General features: G+C 53.9%; 1 protein-coding gene across 2 annotated transcripts; it reads right to left on the bottom strand.

The window, feature by feature from the left end:
* Positions 1–6498: 6498 nt before the first annotated feature.
* Positions 6499–11098, bottom strand: RBM3 (RNA binding motif protein 3). 2 transcript variants are annotated; one of them, XR_016443896.1, is made up of 7 exons: positions 9481–9593; positions 9085–9191; positions 8856–8961; positions 8687–8765; positions 8104–8165; positions 7824–7981; positions 6499–6710 (listed from the first exon to the last, which is right to left on the bottom strand). XR_016443896.1 is itself a non-coding variant. In XM_090060559.1 (7 exons), the coding sequence occupies exons 2-6, from the start codon at positions 9581–9583 to the stop codon at positions 8105–8107; spliced, it is 456 nt and encodes a 151-aa protein (XP_089916685.1). In that variant the 5' UTR covers positions 9584–9593; positions 10966–11098; the 3' UTR covers positions 7409–7981; position 8104. The 2 variants fall into 2 exon arrangements, 1 of the variants encoding a protein (XP_089916685.1); XM_090060559.1 differs by lacking the exon at positions 6499–6710 and adding an exon at positions 10966–11098 and having other exon boundaries at positions 7409–7981.
* Between the last annotated feature and the right edge of the window lie 3250 nt (positions 11099–14348).

Here is a 14348-nt window from a genome sequence, read left to right as displayed (position 1 = left end):
ATAAACGCGGACATGATATGAGCCAGAGTTTATTTCTGTGCATCAATTGCACATGCTGATGCGGCCGCAGAGAGGCTGAATGCAGCCAATTCTGGGGTAGAGCAGCTGGGGGGCAAATGCATGTAACAGCACTCACAGAGAGGGTGAATGCAGCCAGCTCTGGGGTAGAAATAGCAAGGTTGAGTATAACACTCCATGGGTAAGGCTAGCACCTAGATGCAGCCAGCTCTAGGGAGGGGCAGCTGGGGAACAGACAATATAACACTGCTCAGAGAGACTTATCCTGGTGCCCCTTGGGGAGGAATCCCCCACCATTTCCCCCCACACATGGCAGCAAATCACCTTACCATGACTCCATGCCCATAGGGTCCTGCACCACTCGCTTGGCGCATATGATGTCATGCTTGATGTCAGAGGTGAGCAAATCTAGGAGGGAGCGGGGATTGTGAGGGCAGGGAAGGACTTTATCCAGGCAATCTCTGTTATATATGCATATATATGCATTATCTATGTACATCTCTGCATTATCTATGCACATATCCATAGTATCTACATACATCTCTGCATTATATATGCATATATCTGTATTAGAAATGCACACCTGTGTTATATCTACATACACCTGTAGTATAAAGGTACATCTCTGCATTGTGTGTGCAAATCTCTGCATTACCAGTGCACATCTCTACATTACATATGCACATATCTGCATAATCCATGCACATCTGTGTTGTACGCACACACACATATTTGCATAATTTATACAGTTGTGTTATATATACATATATCTGCATATATATATATATAACAGAACAAGGAGCAAGACTCCCCAATTGGAGCAAGGAAAGTTTAGGTTAGACATTAGGAAAAACTCTCTCACAAGGAGGGTAGTAAAGCATTGGAATAGGCTACCCAGAGAAGTTGTACAATCTCCATTTTTGGAGGTTTTTAAGACCCCGCTGCACAAAACCTCACCTGGAATGAGATAGTTGGGGCTGGTCTTGCTTTGAGTAGGGGTTTGGACTAGTTGACCTCCTGAGGTCCCTTCCAACCCTCGTTCTCTATGATTCTGTGATTCTATATCTGTATTATCTATGCATATCTCTGAGTTATATATATATGTGTCTTCATTATCTATGCACATATCTGCTTTATGTATGCATATATCTGTATCTATGTAGATATATACTTATATCTACATTATAAATGTACATCTGTACATTATAGATGCATATATCTGCCTGACCTATGCATATCCTTGCCTTTTCTATGTCGCTGTGTTACATGTACATATCTGCATTGTATGCACTGCGTTATAAATATATGTCTGGTTTATATAGGCATATATCTCCACTTCCTATGTGCATCTCTGCATTGTATGTGCATGTATCTGCATGACCTATGCACATCCCTCAGTTATATATGCATGTATCTGCCTTATCTATACACATCTCCACATTGCATACACATATATCTGCCTTAGCTATGCACTTCTCCAGGTTATATATGTATATATCTGCATTAGAATTGTACCTCTCTATGTATTTTTATTATCTATGCACATATCTGTTAGATAGGTATGCATCTAACTGGAAATGCCCGTCACTGTGTTATACATGCATATATTTGTATCTTCTATGCACGTCTGCACATATGTATTACTACTTTGCACATCTCTGCATTATATATGCATAAATCGGCATAATTTATGTATATCTGTTCAACATGCATATATCTGCATTAACAGTGCACATCTTGGTGTTATAGACGCATATATCTGCATAATCTATGCACATGTCTGTGTTATATTAGCACATATTGCTTATAACAGCGCAGAGATGTGAGTATATGCATGGATAAAGCAGACATCCCTGTAGTGTGCCTACCTCTGCCTTCCACATGCACTCTTCTGCCATCTCTCCCTGCTCTCAGCAGCTGCACCCATGCCCTTTGGGGGCTGTCCCCCATCTAAACCCCACCCCCAAAAGCCCAGGTGCTGGAAAAGGTGCATTACGGGTAAGACCTGGTCGGGGTGCCTCAGCACTATGTCACCAGGGGGCCCCCACCCAGATCCCTGCAAGGTAGGGGGCCTGTGCCCCCCCACCCCCTCTCAATCCCCCATACCCTGGCAGTGGAGGTGGCAGAGGTCCTCAGAAGGGCTGAGTCCATCGTGGCACCACCAGCCACTGTTGATCTGGAAGAGGCCATAGTTGCGGCTGCCATCGGTGCTGGGGTTCATGGCCTCTGTGTCCAACCCACTGGCATGGAAAGCCAGGAACACCCCTGCCAGGTTAGGGGTCGGGGTCAGGTGCACAGAACATACAGGGCAGGTGTAGGGGCAAGCAGGGTTTTCATGGGAGATGGGGGGCTTAAAGGGTTGGGGTAGAGTTTGGAGTGGTGGGGGGGCAGGGGGCCAGGTACTGGGCATAGGGAGCAGAGTTAAGTTAGTTGGGTGGCATTTGGGATCAGGAGGTGGGGTTTGGGTCTCATGGGTGGGGCTTGGAACACAGCAGGTAGGGCTGGGTGCACAAAGGCAAGATTTGGGACATGGGGCAGATGTAGAGTGTATGTCTGTTGCCAGGGGTTGGGGATCAGGGGGTGGGGTTTGGGCAGTGTCCTGGGGGGAAAAGGGGGGGTCTATGCAGTGTCATAATGGTGCCCCTATAGCTGGGGAAAAAACTCAGGCATCAAAGCTCCCCCCAAACCCACACTCCCTACCTTACCCCAGGGTGCAGCTTCGCCCTTGGATATTCACACTGGAGCCTGGACTCATTCCCCACTAGCACCAGTCCTAGGGCAGTAAGAGCCCAGACAGCTCTGGGAGGGGCTGAGGTGTGAGAACACAGGGGATTGGGCACAAACAGCTGAGTTCCCTCCCCCCAGTAAGGCCAGATGGAACTGCCCCCAGCTCCAACCCCTCTGCCCCTCACAGCCCAGCTACCAACGCTAATAAAAACCCAGAAGGGCCTGGGGCCTGCAGGGCTGGAGTGACGTTAGTATGAGCCCAGGACATGCAAGGAACTCTCCTATGGTGAGGCTCCTGAATTTTGCAGGCTCTTGCAGCAACCCAGCTATTGAAGCACTGGATCAGTGTAAACCTGCCTGCATATGTCCAGTTACTGTCTCAAGAATGTTAGAAATGCACAGCTTGCATCTTGCACCTGATAAGAAAGAAATACTGCCCAAGGCTCCTTTCTCCCCCAGTCCCTCCTCAGTCTTTCTCATGCTGATTACAGAAGCTGGAATTCAACTATTCATGGCCTTGAGGGGTGAACTTTTGGCAAACTGTTGTAGTTTTGAGCATGCTTAATGAACTGTTGCATATTTACCTCTCCGCCCCGTATACTTAAGTAGCTAATTATACTATACATGCGATGTATGTAATGATGTAACTACATGTATGCTTGTATGAAATGGAAATAGCTGTAAGAGTTCCGGTGTCTGCACACGTGCTCAGGAGAGAGAAGATAAATTCCACTTGCAAGCACAATTAGTTTGTCAGAAGCTGATTTGGGCATCAATGCCCCACTCTGACCTTGTTTGCAAACAAATACATCCTTTTGTGCCAGCTGATGTCTGTGTGTCTGTGATCTCTGCGCGCCTCCAAGGAAACGAACCGCATTTGTGCAACAAGAACATGAGAGCATTTTTATCCTGATCTCGGACTTTTGCTTCCATTCTCTCCAGGGAGCCCAGCCAAAGGGCTGCACCCTGGTCCAGACCCCACTGGCCTGCAGGCACAGTTGCTTGTGCAGTAGTCAGCAAGGGGGGTGGGTGTGGGTGTGTTAGAAGCCCCTTGTCCTCCATTTCCCTCAAATCATGATCACTCTACCCCAGTACCCTGGGACTAAGGCAGGAGGCTGGTGTGAGCCCAGAGCATGCTGGAAGTTCTCCCATGGTGCCCTGGAGTTACAGGGGTGTTCACATAAGCTTAGGGCATGCCATAAGCTCACAGAGGATTGGGGGGGGGGGGGCAGGGTTATCATAACTACACTGCATGTTAGCTCTCCCATGGCGTCCTGGGGCTGGAGACCTACTGCATGCTGGGTGGTGCAGCATTTAGCCCCAAGCAAGAGGATGCAGGGAGGAAGAACCCCCAAGGCCAGGGGCAGATAGGACACTAGGTCTTCTTACCATATATTAGTGGCATGAAGGTCATGCTGACATCACATATGCATTAGTGACACGACACACATTAATGACATTGCACGCAAGGAGGATATTTATGCATATAATCAATAGCCTCACATGTATCAATGACTTCACGCATATGGCAATGACATCCCACTTGCATTCATGACAGCGTACATGTACTGATGGAATCACAATGGTAATTATGTTACAAACACATCCATGATACAGTACATATAGTTTAATAACATCAGATGTGTTGACAGCACACACAGACATCAGACATGCATTCATGAAATCACTGCATTAAGAACTATTGGATTGCAGTATTACCTCATACAAATGTGCATGCATTAATGATGACTGCATCCATGACATCACGATGTCACAGATGCATATATATTGATAAGGGGCTGCAAGGGAAGGTGTGGCCTTGTCCATTCGCCAGCTGGGTCTTACAGGCTCCATGCCCCCTAGGCAAGGAGTGAGAAGAGACTGACTACTCCTAACCTGTACCCCAAGACACTCCCCCCTCAGGCCTGGACCCCACCATCAGCCCAATGGGGCACAGGGAGGGCCAGGGGTACACAGAACCCAGGCATGTGGGTTCCCTGGCAGCTACACTCCCACCCACAGCATTATGTGGCCCCTGATACATGTGTGTATATGAATCCATGTCCCAGGGTCACAAATGAGAGTGGGGAGCGAGGATCAGCCAGGACTGGGCCTGAATGCAGGGGGGAAGGGGCTTCAGTAGTAGCCGCTAGTAGAAAGGAGCCCAGCTGTCTAATCCCCTCACCAGGGAAGAGGGCATGAAATGGGGGCTCCAAGCCATTTTGGGGAAGGGGCAGGATTTGGGGGTCTGGGACAGCACCCCCAAAATGCCCCCTGCCACCCTGTGTAGGGCATGCTGGGAAAGTTCCCAAGAGGCCAACCAGCTCCCCCCCCTCATGAACAGAATACAGCGCCCACCTAGCTCCTGATGGGTAGTGATCCCACCCCCCATTCAACAGCTGGCAGCTCACAGTTAGAAAACAGCCAACTGTAACACCAGAGGTCCCCATCCCTTCATCCCTCCTCAAGATCTCAAGTCCCCAACAGGAATGAGATGGGGGCAGTGAGGTCAGATGAAGAAGCAGAGGGCAGATAGAACAACAGTGATATCAAATGATGCTGCAGTGACATCACCTGACATGCTACCACTTCAAGGACCTGCAATGCCTTCATCCCCATCGCCTGCACATTAGTGACATCATGCCCATGCTGCAATCAGGTACCCCTGGCTTCAGGAGTGGTGAGGGTGGAGGGGGTTCCAGTGTCACCCCACTTCCATCCAGGCCTTTATCAAGCAAGGGGAAAAAGGACAAGGCAGGGGGCTAGACACCTGGCTTCCTCTCCTACTTACTGGCCCCCTGAGAAAAAGAGTCTAAACACATCCTCCCCAAACCCAGCCTATTCCTGACTCCACCTCTGGCCCTCGTGTGCCTCCACCTCCTGACACAGATTGTGCTGCCATCTCCCCTGCCTGAGGCCGGACTCAGCTCCTCTTTACCAGCCACGTGGTTTGCCAGCACATGGCACTGTCCCCATGCTACCTTCCAGTGGTGCTTTCTACGCAGGTACACTGGCTGCACCCGGCCCCTTTCTTCCCTCCAGCAGGCGCTAGGGGCCTGCCCTCCCTCACTGGCCATGCGCAATGGGTAGACCCTAGTCCCACCCCTCTGCATCCGGCTCCTCCTCAAACTGTGGCGGTGGCAGCCCCTGCACACAGCATCCAGCCCCAGCACCTGCGGCCAGCCGCCTGGGCTCCTCCCACCTCTGGCGTGGAGAACAGCTGGGCAGGACACCTGGGTTCCCTTCCCCTGGGGGAAAAGAGGCTGGAAGCCGGAGCTCACTGCCAGCTCAGCCTCTTGCATTCCCAGCTTGGGGGGAGAAAACTGTGACACGTAGGGTTTCCCTGGAGCAGGGAGGGAGCCCAAATGAAGTTAAAAAGCATCTGGCTTAACCCTCCTGCTCCCCAAGCTTTTAGACATTCCACCAGCACTAGAGCTCAAGGCTATGCCCAGAAAACACGGGGTGTACAGGGAGTGAGTAGAGCAAGGGGGGTGGGGGGGGGCTGGTTGGAAGCGTGGACCCCCTGCTTCAGAGGGGAAGTATATATATGGCAGCCCTGGGGGGTAAACAACCTCAGCCACACACCTCCCAGCCAGCTCCGTGCATGAGCCAGAGAAGCCAGTGCCACCACAGAAAAGAGGTCCTCAGTTTCAGCTCTGGAGGCCTGCCCTGGGGCTAGAGTACAGACAGCAGGACAACTGTCCCATAGCCCAAACCCACCCCCTCTTTGTGACTCCACTCAAAACACACAGCCAGAATCACAGAAACATTTTTATTGTCCTTGCCAGGCTGAGCCCCTACCTGACTGCAGCCCAGGTCCAGGTCCTGCACTGCCCATGGAATGGGTGGCTGGGTTACTGCAGTCTGTTGAGCTGGTCCTCCCTAGAGCCAACTGCATCAGGCCTTACCTTGGTTGGCAAAGCTGTGAGAGAAGTCCTTCCAGGCCAGCAGCTCTCATCTTCCCCCTGCCAAAGCAAAGCCAGGTTAGCAGCCACAGCTGGCCCCAGCCCCCCCTCCCCCCAAGCTCCATGCACCCATACAAGCAGGACAGTTGAACAGCCAGCTCTGGAGAGCAGCCATACATAGCCCCAGACCAAGGGCAAATCTGGAGACATGAGTTAAAGTTCAAAATGGCTGGCAGGGGTTATAATCAGGCAGCCTCCAGAGATCCAGCAACACCCTGGGCTGGGGTCTCCAGCCCAGTGCAGCTTGAATACAGTGGCCATACTGGGACCTCTCCCCCACACCACTGGCCTGCAGAGCAGCAGGAAGCAGTGAAGACATCCAGTACTGCAATGCAAAGAACAACTGGTACCCATGCCAGCCCCACAGGGCTCAAGGTGTCTGTATCAAGCAGCCCCTGCCTTGTCCTGCTCTCTGGGGCTGACACCAGAGCACCAGGGGGTACAGGAATGCCTTGGGACAGGGTGTCATACCATAAAAAAAACAAAAAAAAAAAAAGACACAACCAACAAGGCCTAGTCATCTTGAGGGGCACAACTCTAGTCTTAGGGTCCCAAATCCTCCGGCAGGGGCTTCCCCAGCGATCCCAAGGGTTCTGGGAGACATCTGGATCACCCACGTGGCAGGCAGCAGCCTGCAGCCCAGCTCTGGCCCCCCAGAGCCAGGGATGCAATGAAACGGCAATGGTGAGAGCAGAGAGTTCGTTTCAGACTGTCTTTTAATGAGGCTTCGTGAAGCCAAAAAAAAAAAAAAAAAAAAAAAAGAAAAAAAAAAAAAGAGGAAAAAAAAAAGTAAGATCTCACTGGGTACAGGCAGCTCCAAGTACAGGATCCAGACAGTAAAAAAAAAAAACAACCCCCCCCCCCACCCCCACAAAAAGAAGATGGGGGTGGGGTTAAGGGGAAAGACCACAGAGCTGCACCCCATGGCTAGAGACTTCCCAGGGGAACAAGACAGGCACCCCAGCCAGAGGCATGGTGGTGGGGGGGTAGGATGATACAGACTGATAGGCAAGGCAAGCCCCCAGTGAACCAACAACAAAAAAAACAAAAACCCCCAACCAAAACAAGTTGAGAGAATGCAAAAATAAAAAAAAAGGCAGCATTTCAACCAACTCGGAGACGGGCAGGCAGCTGTGAGTGGTGCGGCTGGGGCTCGTCTCAGGGCCGAGGCTGTCAGGGGGCAAATGCAAGGGGAAGGGACGGGACTCAGCGCAGCTCCACAAAATACGGCCAGTGGCAGGACGATGGTCGGCTCAGGGAGGATGGGGGAGCTGAGGATGAGAAGCAGGGACAACAGTGAAGGCATCCCCCCCATGACTTGCCCATGCTCTCTCCCACCCCGTGGGAAGGGAAATCAAGGCCCCTCCCCAGGACAACCTCCCACCCCCGTTACCTCAGTTGTCATAGTTGTCCCTGTAGGAGCCTGAGTAGCGGTCATTGTAGCCGCCCTGGTTCCTGTAAGCCAAACACAGGGATCAGATGCTGACTCAGGATACTCGGTGTTCCACTTAACTGTTCCTGGGGCTCTGCCCTAGAGCTGGATGCACCTTGGTGCCATGGAAGCCTTCCCCAGGCACTGTTTTAGCAGGTTATTCCTGAGTTGGCCACCTCCAAATGCCAGGGCAAGCTCTTCCCATGCAGCATTCTACTCAGTTGTTCCCCAAGAGCTGGCCGCATCTCAGCCACAGATAAGCATTTTCCCTACTGCATTCTATTAAGCTGTTCCCTATGCTCCATCCCAGAGCAAGCTGCATGTGGACACCAGGCGAGGCCTTCTCAGCATTCTATTCAGCTGTTCCCCAGAACTGGCTGCATCACATGGGCAGGGTTTGTGGCAGTGGCGTTACATTTAGCTGTTACACCCCAGAGCTGACTGCATTGCAGCCACATATAAACTGTGCCCCTATAATGTTATTTAGTTGTTTCCCCATGCTCAGCCCCAAATCAGGCTGCACCTTCATGCCAAGCAAAATCACCTGCCACCATAGTCTCGGGATCCACCATAGCCTCCACTGCGGCTGTCATAACGACCACCATAGCCTCGGTCACCACCACCTGCAAGAGAGAAAGGAGCAGCTTTGAGAGCCAGAACTCTTCCTGGTTTATGACCATGGGGATGCTGGGAGCAGGGTGTGGTGCACTCACCTCTGGAGTAGCCTCGACCTCGCCCTCGGCCTCCAAACATGCCCCCCCTGGTGCCCCGAGATGACTTCCCTGCATGGTCCACTCTGATCTGGCGTCCATCTACAGACTGCAGAGAAAAAGAACTCAGGGGCTGCTGCTATATTCTGCTTTTCCCTGCCTACCCCACCCTACATCTGGCTGCATTTCCCTGTGGGTACTTAGGGCAAGAGGGTACCCCCCACGGACTCACCTCTCCATTCATGGCCCTCATGGCAGCCGATGCATGCTCAGGGTTGGCAAAGGTGATAAAGCCAAAGCCCCTGGATCTCTGGGTCTCTTTGTCCTTGATCACAACCACTGGCAAGAAGATGGAGCAGGTTAGTGGCCTTTGGGGGTTTGTGGGTAACACTGGCAGTCTGTCTAACCCACTGGAAGCTACAAGATGCCTGGGCCTTACTCCCTCCCCAGCTGGGAACTGGCAAGAGGTGCATGTTACCTTGCTCCTGTAAGGCAAGTGGTGTGGAGACTAATGCTGTGGATGCTAGCTCTTTGAGGCAGGGGCTACAGCTTGGCTTCATGTCTGTACATCATTCAGCACAAAGGGGTTGTTGGGGGGGGGGGGGGGAAAAAGAGTGGTGGATCTTACCCTCAGAAATGGGGCCAAAGGAACTGAAGTGCTGCTCCAATCCCTGCTCATCCGTGTCAAAATTCAGGCCCCCAACAAAGAGTTTTCCTTCTTCGGAAGACATGATGGCCAGGCTGAAGAGAGCATGCATGTAGGAAAATACTGCTGTGCTAGGCTTTTACTCAGACTCCATTCCCCTTTAAAAAAAGCCCACTCCCATCCCAAGCACTTAATGCCCAGCCCCAGCATTGAGATCAGATGCCCAAGCCTCCAACCCCACTGCTGCCTACTCCTGCAAGGACCCCCACCCCCCTTTACATGGCTACTGCCTTCTGAAGCAGTAACAGAGTAGTTGAGCTGCCTGAAGTCCCCCACCTCCCTTCTAGAAAGAGGACAGGAGCTCCACCACAGGAAAAATGCACTTGCCCTGCTCTCAGCCTTCTTCCTGCCTAGCTCTAGCCATGTCCATGAGCCTAAACTAATAGAGAGCAGCTCCCAAAGCAGGCAAGGGACCTTACACCAGGGCTAAGAGCAGGACCATCCTGCTCTCAAGGCATCCAGCCCCCTTCCCCTAGGGAACCTTATACCCACCACCTTCAGCAAAGCCCCAGACTCTCCCACCAGAGCCCAGACACCTTTCCAGGGCAGCCCCACCTGCTCAAAGCCACATACCATTAGCCTCTTCCACGTGAGACTCCTCCTGACCAAAGACCAGATCCAGACCCTTACTACTGCACCCCCCTCCCCCTAGGAGAAGAATTCCCCCACAGCCAGACTGACCCATTATCTCTTCCATACCCCTGACAGGAGCCAGACCTACCCCTAGGAAAACTCTCCTATAGCTCCCATCCCCCAGCTAGGCAGACTCCATTACCCCTTTCTTCTCTCACAGTAACCAACTCCCCCATACCATCATTCTAGTGGAACCCCAGCCCCAACCAAGGGACAGATCCACTCTACTCCTCCCCACCAAAAAAAAAATAAAATAATGAACCACTGCCAGCTAGAGCGACCCACTACCCCCATTCGGGAACAAGACACCTACTTAGTACCCACCCCAGAGGAACCCTCTCTGTGCCACCCCCCAACGGTCCACGCAGCGCTCCCCGCCCCGAACAGGCGCCATCTTGTCTCCCCACTACCCGAGGAGGAAGAGGACGCAGGGACCCGCCGAGGAAGATGGCGGCACCCACGTGGTCGGTGCACGGGGAAGCAGCAGCAGCCGTTACCACCCCCAGTTGGAATCCTCCGGACGCCGACGTTCCGTGCCCCTCTCCGAGCATGCGCGAAGACCCACCATCAGCGCCAAGGCACATCGGACGCGCACGCGCGCTGGCTATCCCCCTATTCCAAAACTCATCACCCGCCTGCGCATGCGTGCCAAGCCTCAAGCTCCCCCGCACTCTACAGGAAACCTCCAGCTCGACTACTATAATCCGAGCCAAAAAAAGCGCCAACACTGACGCCGGCTTTCGGTGGAGAAAAGGCCGCAACCACCCTGCTCACCTCAGTTGTCTGCTTCCGGCAGCAGAGACAGAGAATGCGGCCGAAGTGCAGCCCGCCCAGCGCTGATATACGACCCCGCCCCCCGGTGGCGAGCCACGTGACTGCACGCCGCACCTCAATTAGTCAGCTCTGGGGCTCATGCGCAAAACTATCCGCCCTTCCCCTCGCTTCTTCCGTCCTGCCCACGCGGTCCCAACTGCCGTCATCCGGGACATTAGGCAGCCTCAATCCCGCGCGCAGCGCCCAACCCCGCCCCGCGGAGCGTGACATCCGCAACCTTGCCCCCGTGACTCAGCCAACATCCGGGGCTTTGCCCCCGGTTAACAGACCTGTCATTCCCCGCCCCCACATGGCTAACATCCACCCGGGCTCCGAGGTGGGGCCAGGGGCTTGAGTGCCCGAAGCCAGTGTTCGGCATCACCTTACGATGGCTCCAGGAGGGCTGGCCCTCCCTCCAGTCTGGCTATAGCCCCCAGTGCCCCACGCAGCCAAACACGGGGCAGGTTCGGGCGAAGCCGAGTTTGATGCTCTGCGGGGCCTGGCCTGGGCTCGGGGTGTCCGTACACCTGGGCTGTCCGTGTGTGAGCAGGACCTCCCAGCGCCGGGGCGGAGTTTTCTGGGGCCAGGTTGAAGCGAGCTGGGGGGAAGCAAGTATAACAGGATCTCAGACAGTAACTGAGCTAAACCCATTTAATCTCGGGGGCAGGGGCGGGGATGAGCAGTAGGTGATGGTTGAATTTTTAACAGTGCCTGGAGAGGCTGAGATGCAGCCAGCTCTGGGGTGGAACAGCTGAGTATAAGGCTTCATTGACTTGGAGCCAGGATGCTGCCATCTCTGGGGTGGGGCAGCTGGGCAACAGACAAGTATAACACCCCATGGGTTCAGCTGAGATGCAAACAGCTCTAGGCTGGAGCAGGGAGAAATGGCCAAGTATAATGGTGGGGGGAAGGGGAGGCCTTGCCTGGTCCTGAGATGTGACCAGGCCTGAGGGATCAGTGGAGTGTAACACCATGTGACTGGCTTTAGGAGGAAGCTCGGGGAACCACTGAGTATCTCAGTGCCTGGGGAAGACTGAGATGCAGCCAGCTTTGGGGTTAAGCCACTGGGAAATGGCAAAGTATTACACCCCAAAGAAGTACAACGGAGATGTAGCCAGCCCTGGGGTGGAGCAGAGACAAATGGCCAAGTATACCACCATACAGAGAGAGAGGGCCTGGCTTGTACTGAGATGCAGTGAACTCTGGGGTGGAGCAGAGAAGAATAGCTGAGCTTAATATGCCACAAGGAGGGCTCAGATGTAGCTAATTTGGAGGGGAGGGGAACTGATTAATAGAATGGGTCTGAACAGACACAGGTGGGAGGGGGGAAATCCAAGGGTGGGCTTCTTTTACTCTGGCAGTGCCCTGCTATTCTACCCCAGAGGTGGCTGCATCTCAGCATGTCTGTGGGTTGTTATTAGTTACCAACCCCACCTATCCCACCCCAGAGCTGGCTGCTTTCAACCTGGGGCATGTTACATTCAGCTGTTCCGCACCGCCTCACTCCAGAGCTGGGCGCATCTCAGCCCTCCCTAGGCAATGCTATACTCAGCTGTTATGCACTCTGAGAGCTGGGGGCATCTTTGCTTTACACATGGACTGTTACACTCTGCTGTTCCCAGCTGCTACACCCCAGAGCTGGTTACATTTTAGCACCAGGTGTCCCTCATTATACTTGGCCACACTATCCCAGCTGCACCTCAGTTCCAGGGGATGGGGGGGTCGAGGCCCAGGGTGAGCATGGGCCCAGGGGGGCCAGGCAGGGGGCGGAGGGAGCCATACCAGTCTGGGGGTGCTGGTGGAGGGGGTCGGGGGCAGGGACAGGGAGGGTAAGGGGCAGGGGGCAGGGCTGGGGAGTGGGGGCAAGGCCGGGGCTGGGGTGGGGACCCTGCAGTTCCAAGTTGGGCTCGATCCTGTCGGCGCTGCTTGGCCCGGCGGTTCTGGAACCAGACCTGGAAAACAGGAGGGGAGTCAGAGATGGTGCCCCTCGCTCCCAATCCACAGCCTCGCCACCCAGCCTTGAGCCAGCTGCATTTCCTGTTTCGCCTGTGTGCTGTTATATTCATTTCTAGCTGCTGCACCCCAGAGCTGGTTTTATCTTGCTACTCTGCTGTTCTACCCAGCTCTCTCCAGCCTGCCTCACCCCAGAACTGGCTGCATTTCACCCTCCTCCTGCAGTGTTGTATGTGGCCATTTCTCAGTGGCTCCACCCCAGAGCTGGCTACATCTCAGCCCTGTCCTTGCAGTGTTATACTCAGCCTTGCTTTTCCCATTCCAGAGCTGGCTGCATCTCCCCTTCCTAGTGTTACACTCCCAGGCATCTCCCTGCCCTCATGTTCTTCTCTATACTGTTACACTCAGCCAGTCCCCAGCTGCTCCACTCCAGAACAAGCTGCATCTCACCCTCCCCATATGCTATCCCCAGGGCTGGCTACATTCGCCCTGCCTGTAAGTGCTGTTCTACTCAGCTGTTTCCATCTGCCCCACCACAGAGCTGGCTGCATCTCAGCTTCCCAGTGTTATACTTGGTTATCCCTTGCCTGCTTCACCCTAGAGCTGGCTGCATTTGCACTCCTTGTGTGTGCTGTTATACTTGGCTGTTCCCAACCTCCACCACCCCTGAACTGGCTGCATTTTTCCTTCCCCTCCTGCTATACTCCACACTGTTACATTCAGCCATTCCCCAGCTGCCCTCATCCCAGAGCTGGCAGCACCTTCCCCTACTCTGCCCCCACCCCTTTCTAGTATTATACTGTTGTAATCTGTACTGTTCTACCCAGCTGTTCCCTGCCTGCTCCATCCCAGAGCTGGCTGCTTTACATCCTCCCTGTGAATGCTCTTCTACTCAGCCATCCCCCAGCCACCCTACCCCAGAGCTGGCTGCATCTCAGCCTTCCCATGCAGTGTTATACACAGGCTTGCTTTTTCTATCCCAGAGCTGACTGCATCTCCCACTCCTGGTATTCTACTATTATATTCTGTTCTGTTGTATTTAACCCCTTTCTGTCTGCCCCACCCCAGAGCTGACTGCATCTCAGCCCTCCCTTGCAGTGTTATACTTGACTGTTCCCTCCCAGAACTGGCTTCAGTCCCTCACCCCACACGGCCGCACCTGGACACGGGCCTCTGGCAGGTGTGTGCGCTGGGCCAGCTCTTCTCGCTGCCCCACATCTGGGTAGCGGCTGCGGGCGAAGGCTGCTTCCAGCGTGGCCACCTGTGGCCCTGAGAAGCTGGTGCGGTGCCGGCGCCGCCCGGGGGGGCCAGGCCGGGGGGGTGGTGTGGGGTGGGGGGGGGGTGGGGGGGGTCCTGTAGGGAGACCAGGAGTCAGGCTGGCTGTGCCCCTC

The sequence above is a fragment of the Crocodylus siamensis genome, chromosome 8, assembly GCF_052110815.1.
Source record: "Crocodylus siamensis isolate JL-2025a chromosome 8, ASM5211081v1, whole genome shotgun sequence".
NCBI lineage: Eukaryota > Metazoa > Chordata > Crocodylia > Crocodylidae > Crocodylus > Crocodylus siamensis.
Note: the sequence above shows the minus strand (reverse complement) of the source record. Positions and strands in the feature narration are given on the sequence as shown.

Excerpts from the sequence above, each read along its gene's own strand:
- RBM3 (XM_090060559.1), bottom strand. The coding sequence starts at position 9,583 with ATGTCTTCCGAAGAAGGAAAACTCTTTGTTGGGGGCCTGAATTTTGAC. Across the intron at positions 9,192-9,480 it reads CTTTGGCCCCATTTCTGAGG|TGGTTGTGATCAAGGACAAA; the intron begins GTAAGATCCACC and ends TCTTCTTGCCAG. Across the intron at positions 8,166-8,686 it reads TCCCGAGACTATGGTGGCAG|GAACCAGGGCGGCTACAATG; the intron begins GTGATTTTGCTT and ends TTTGGCTTACAG.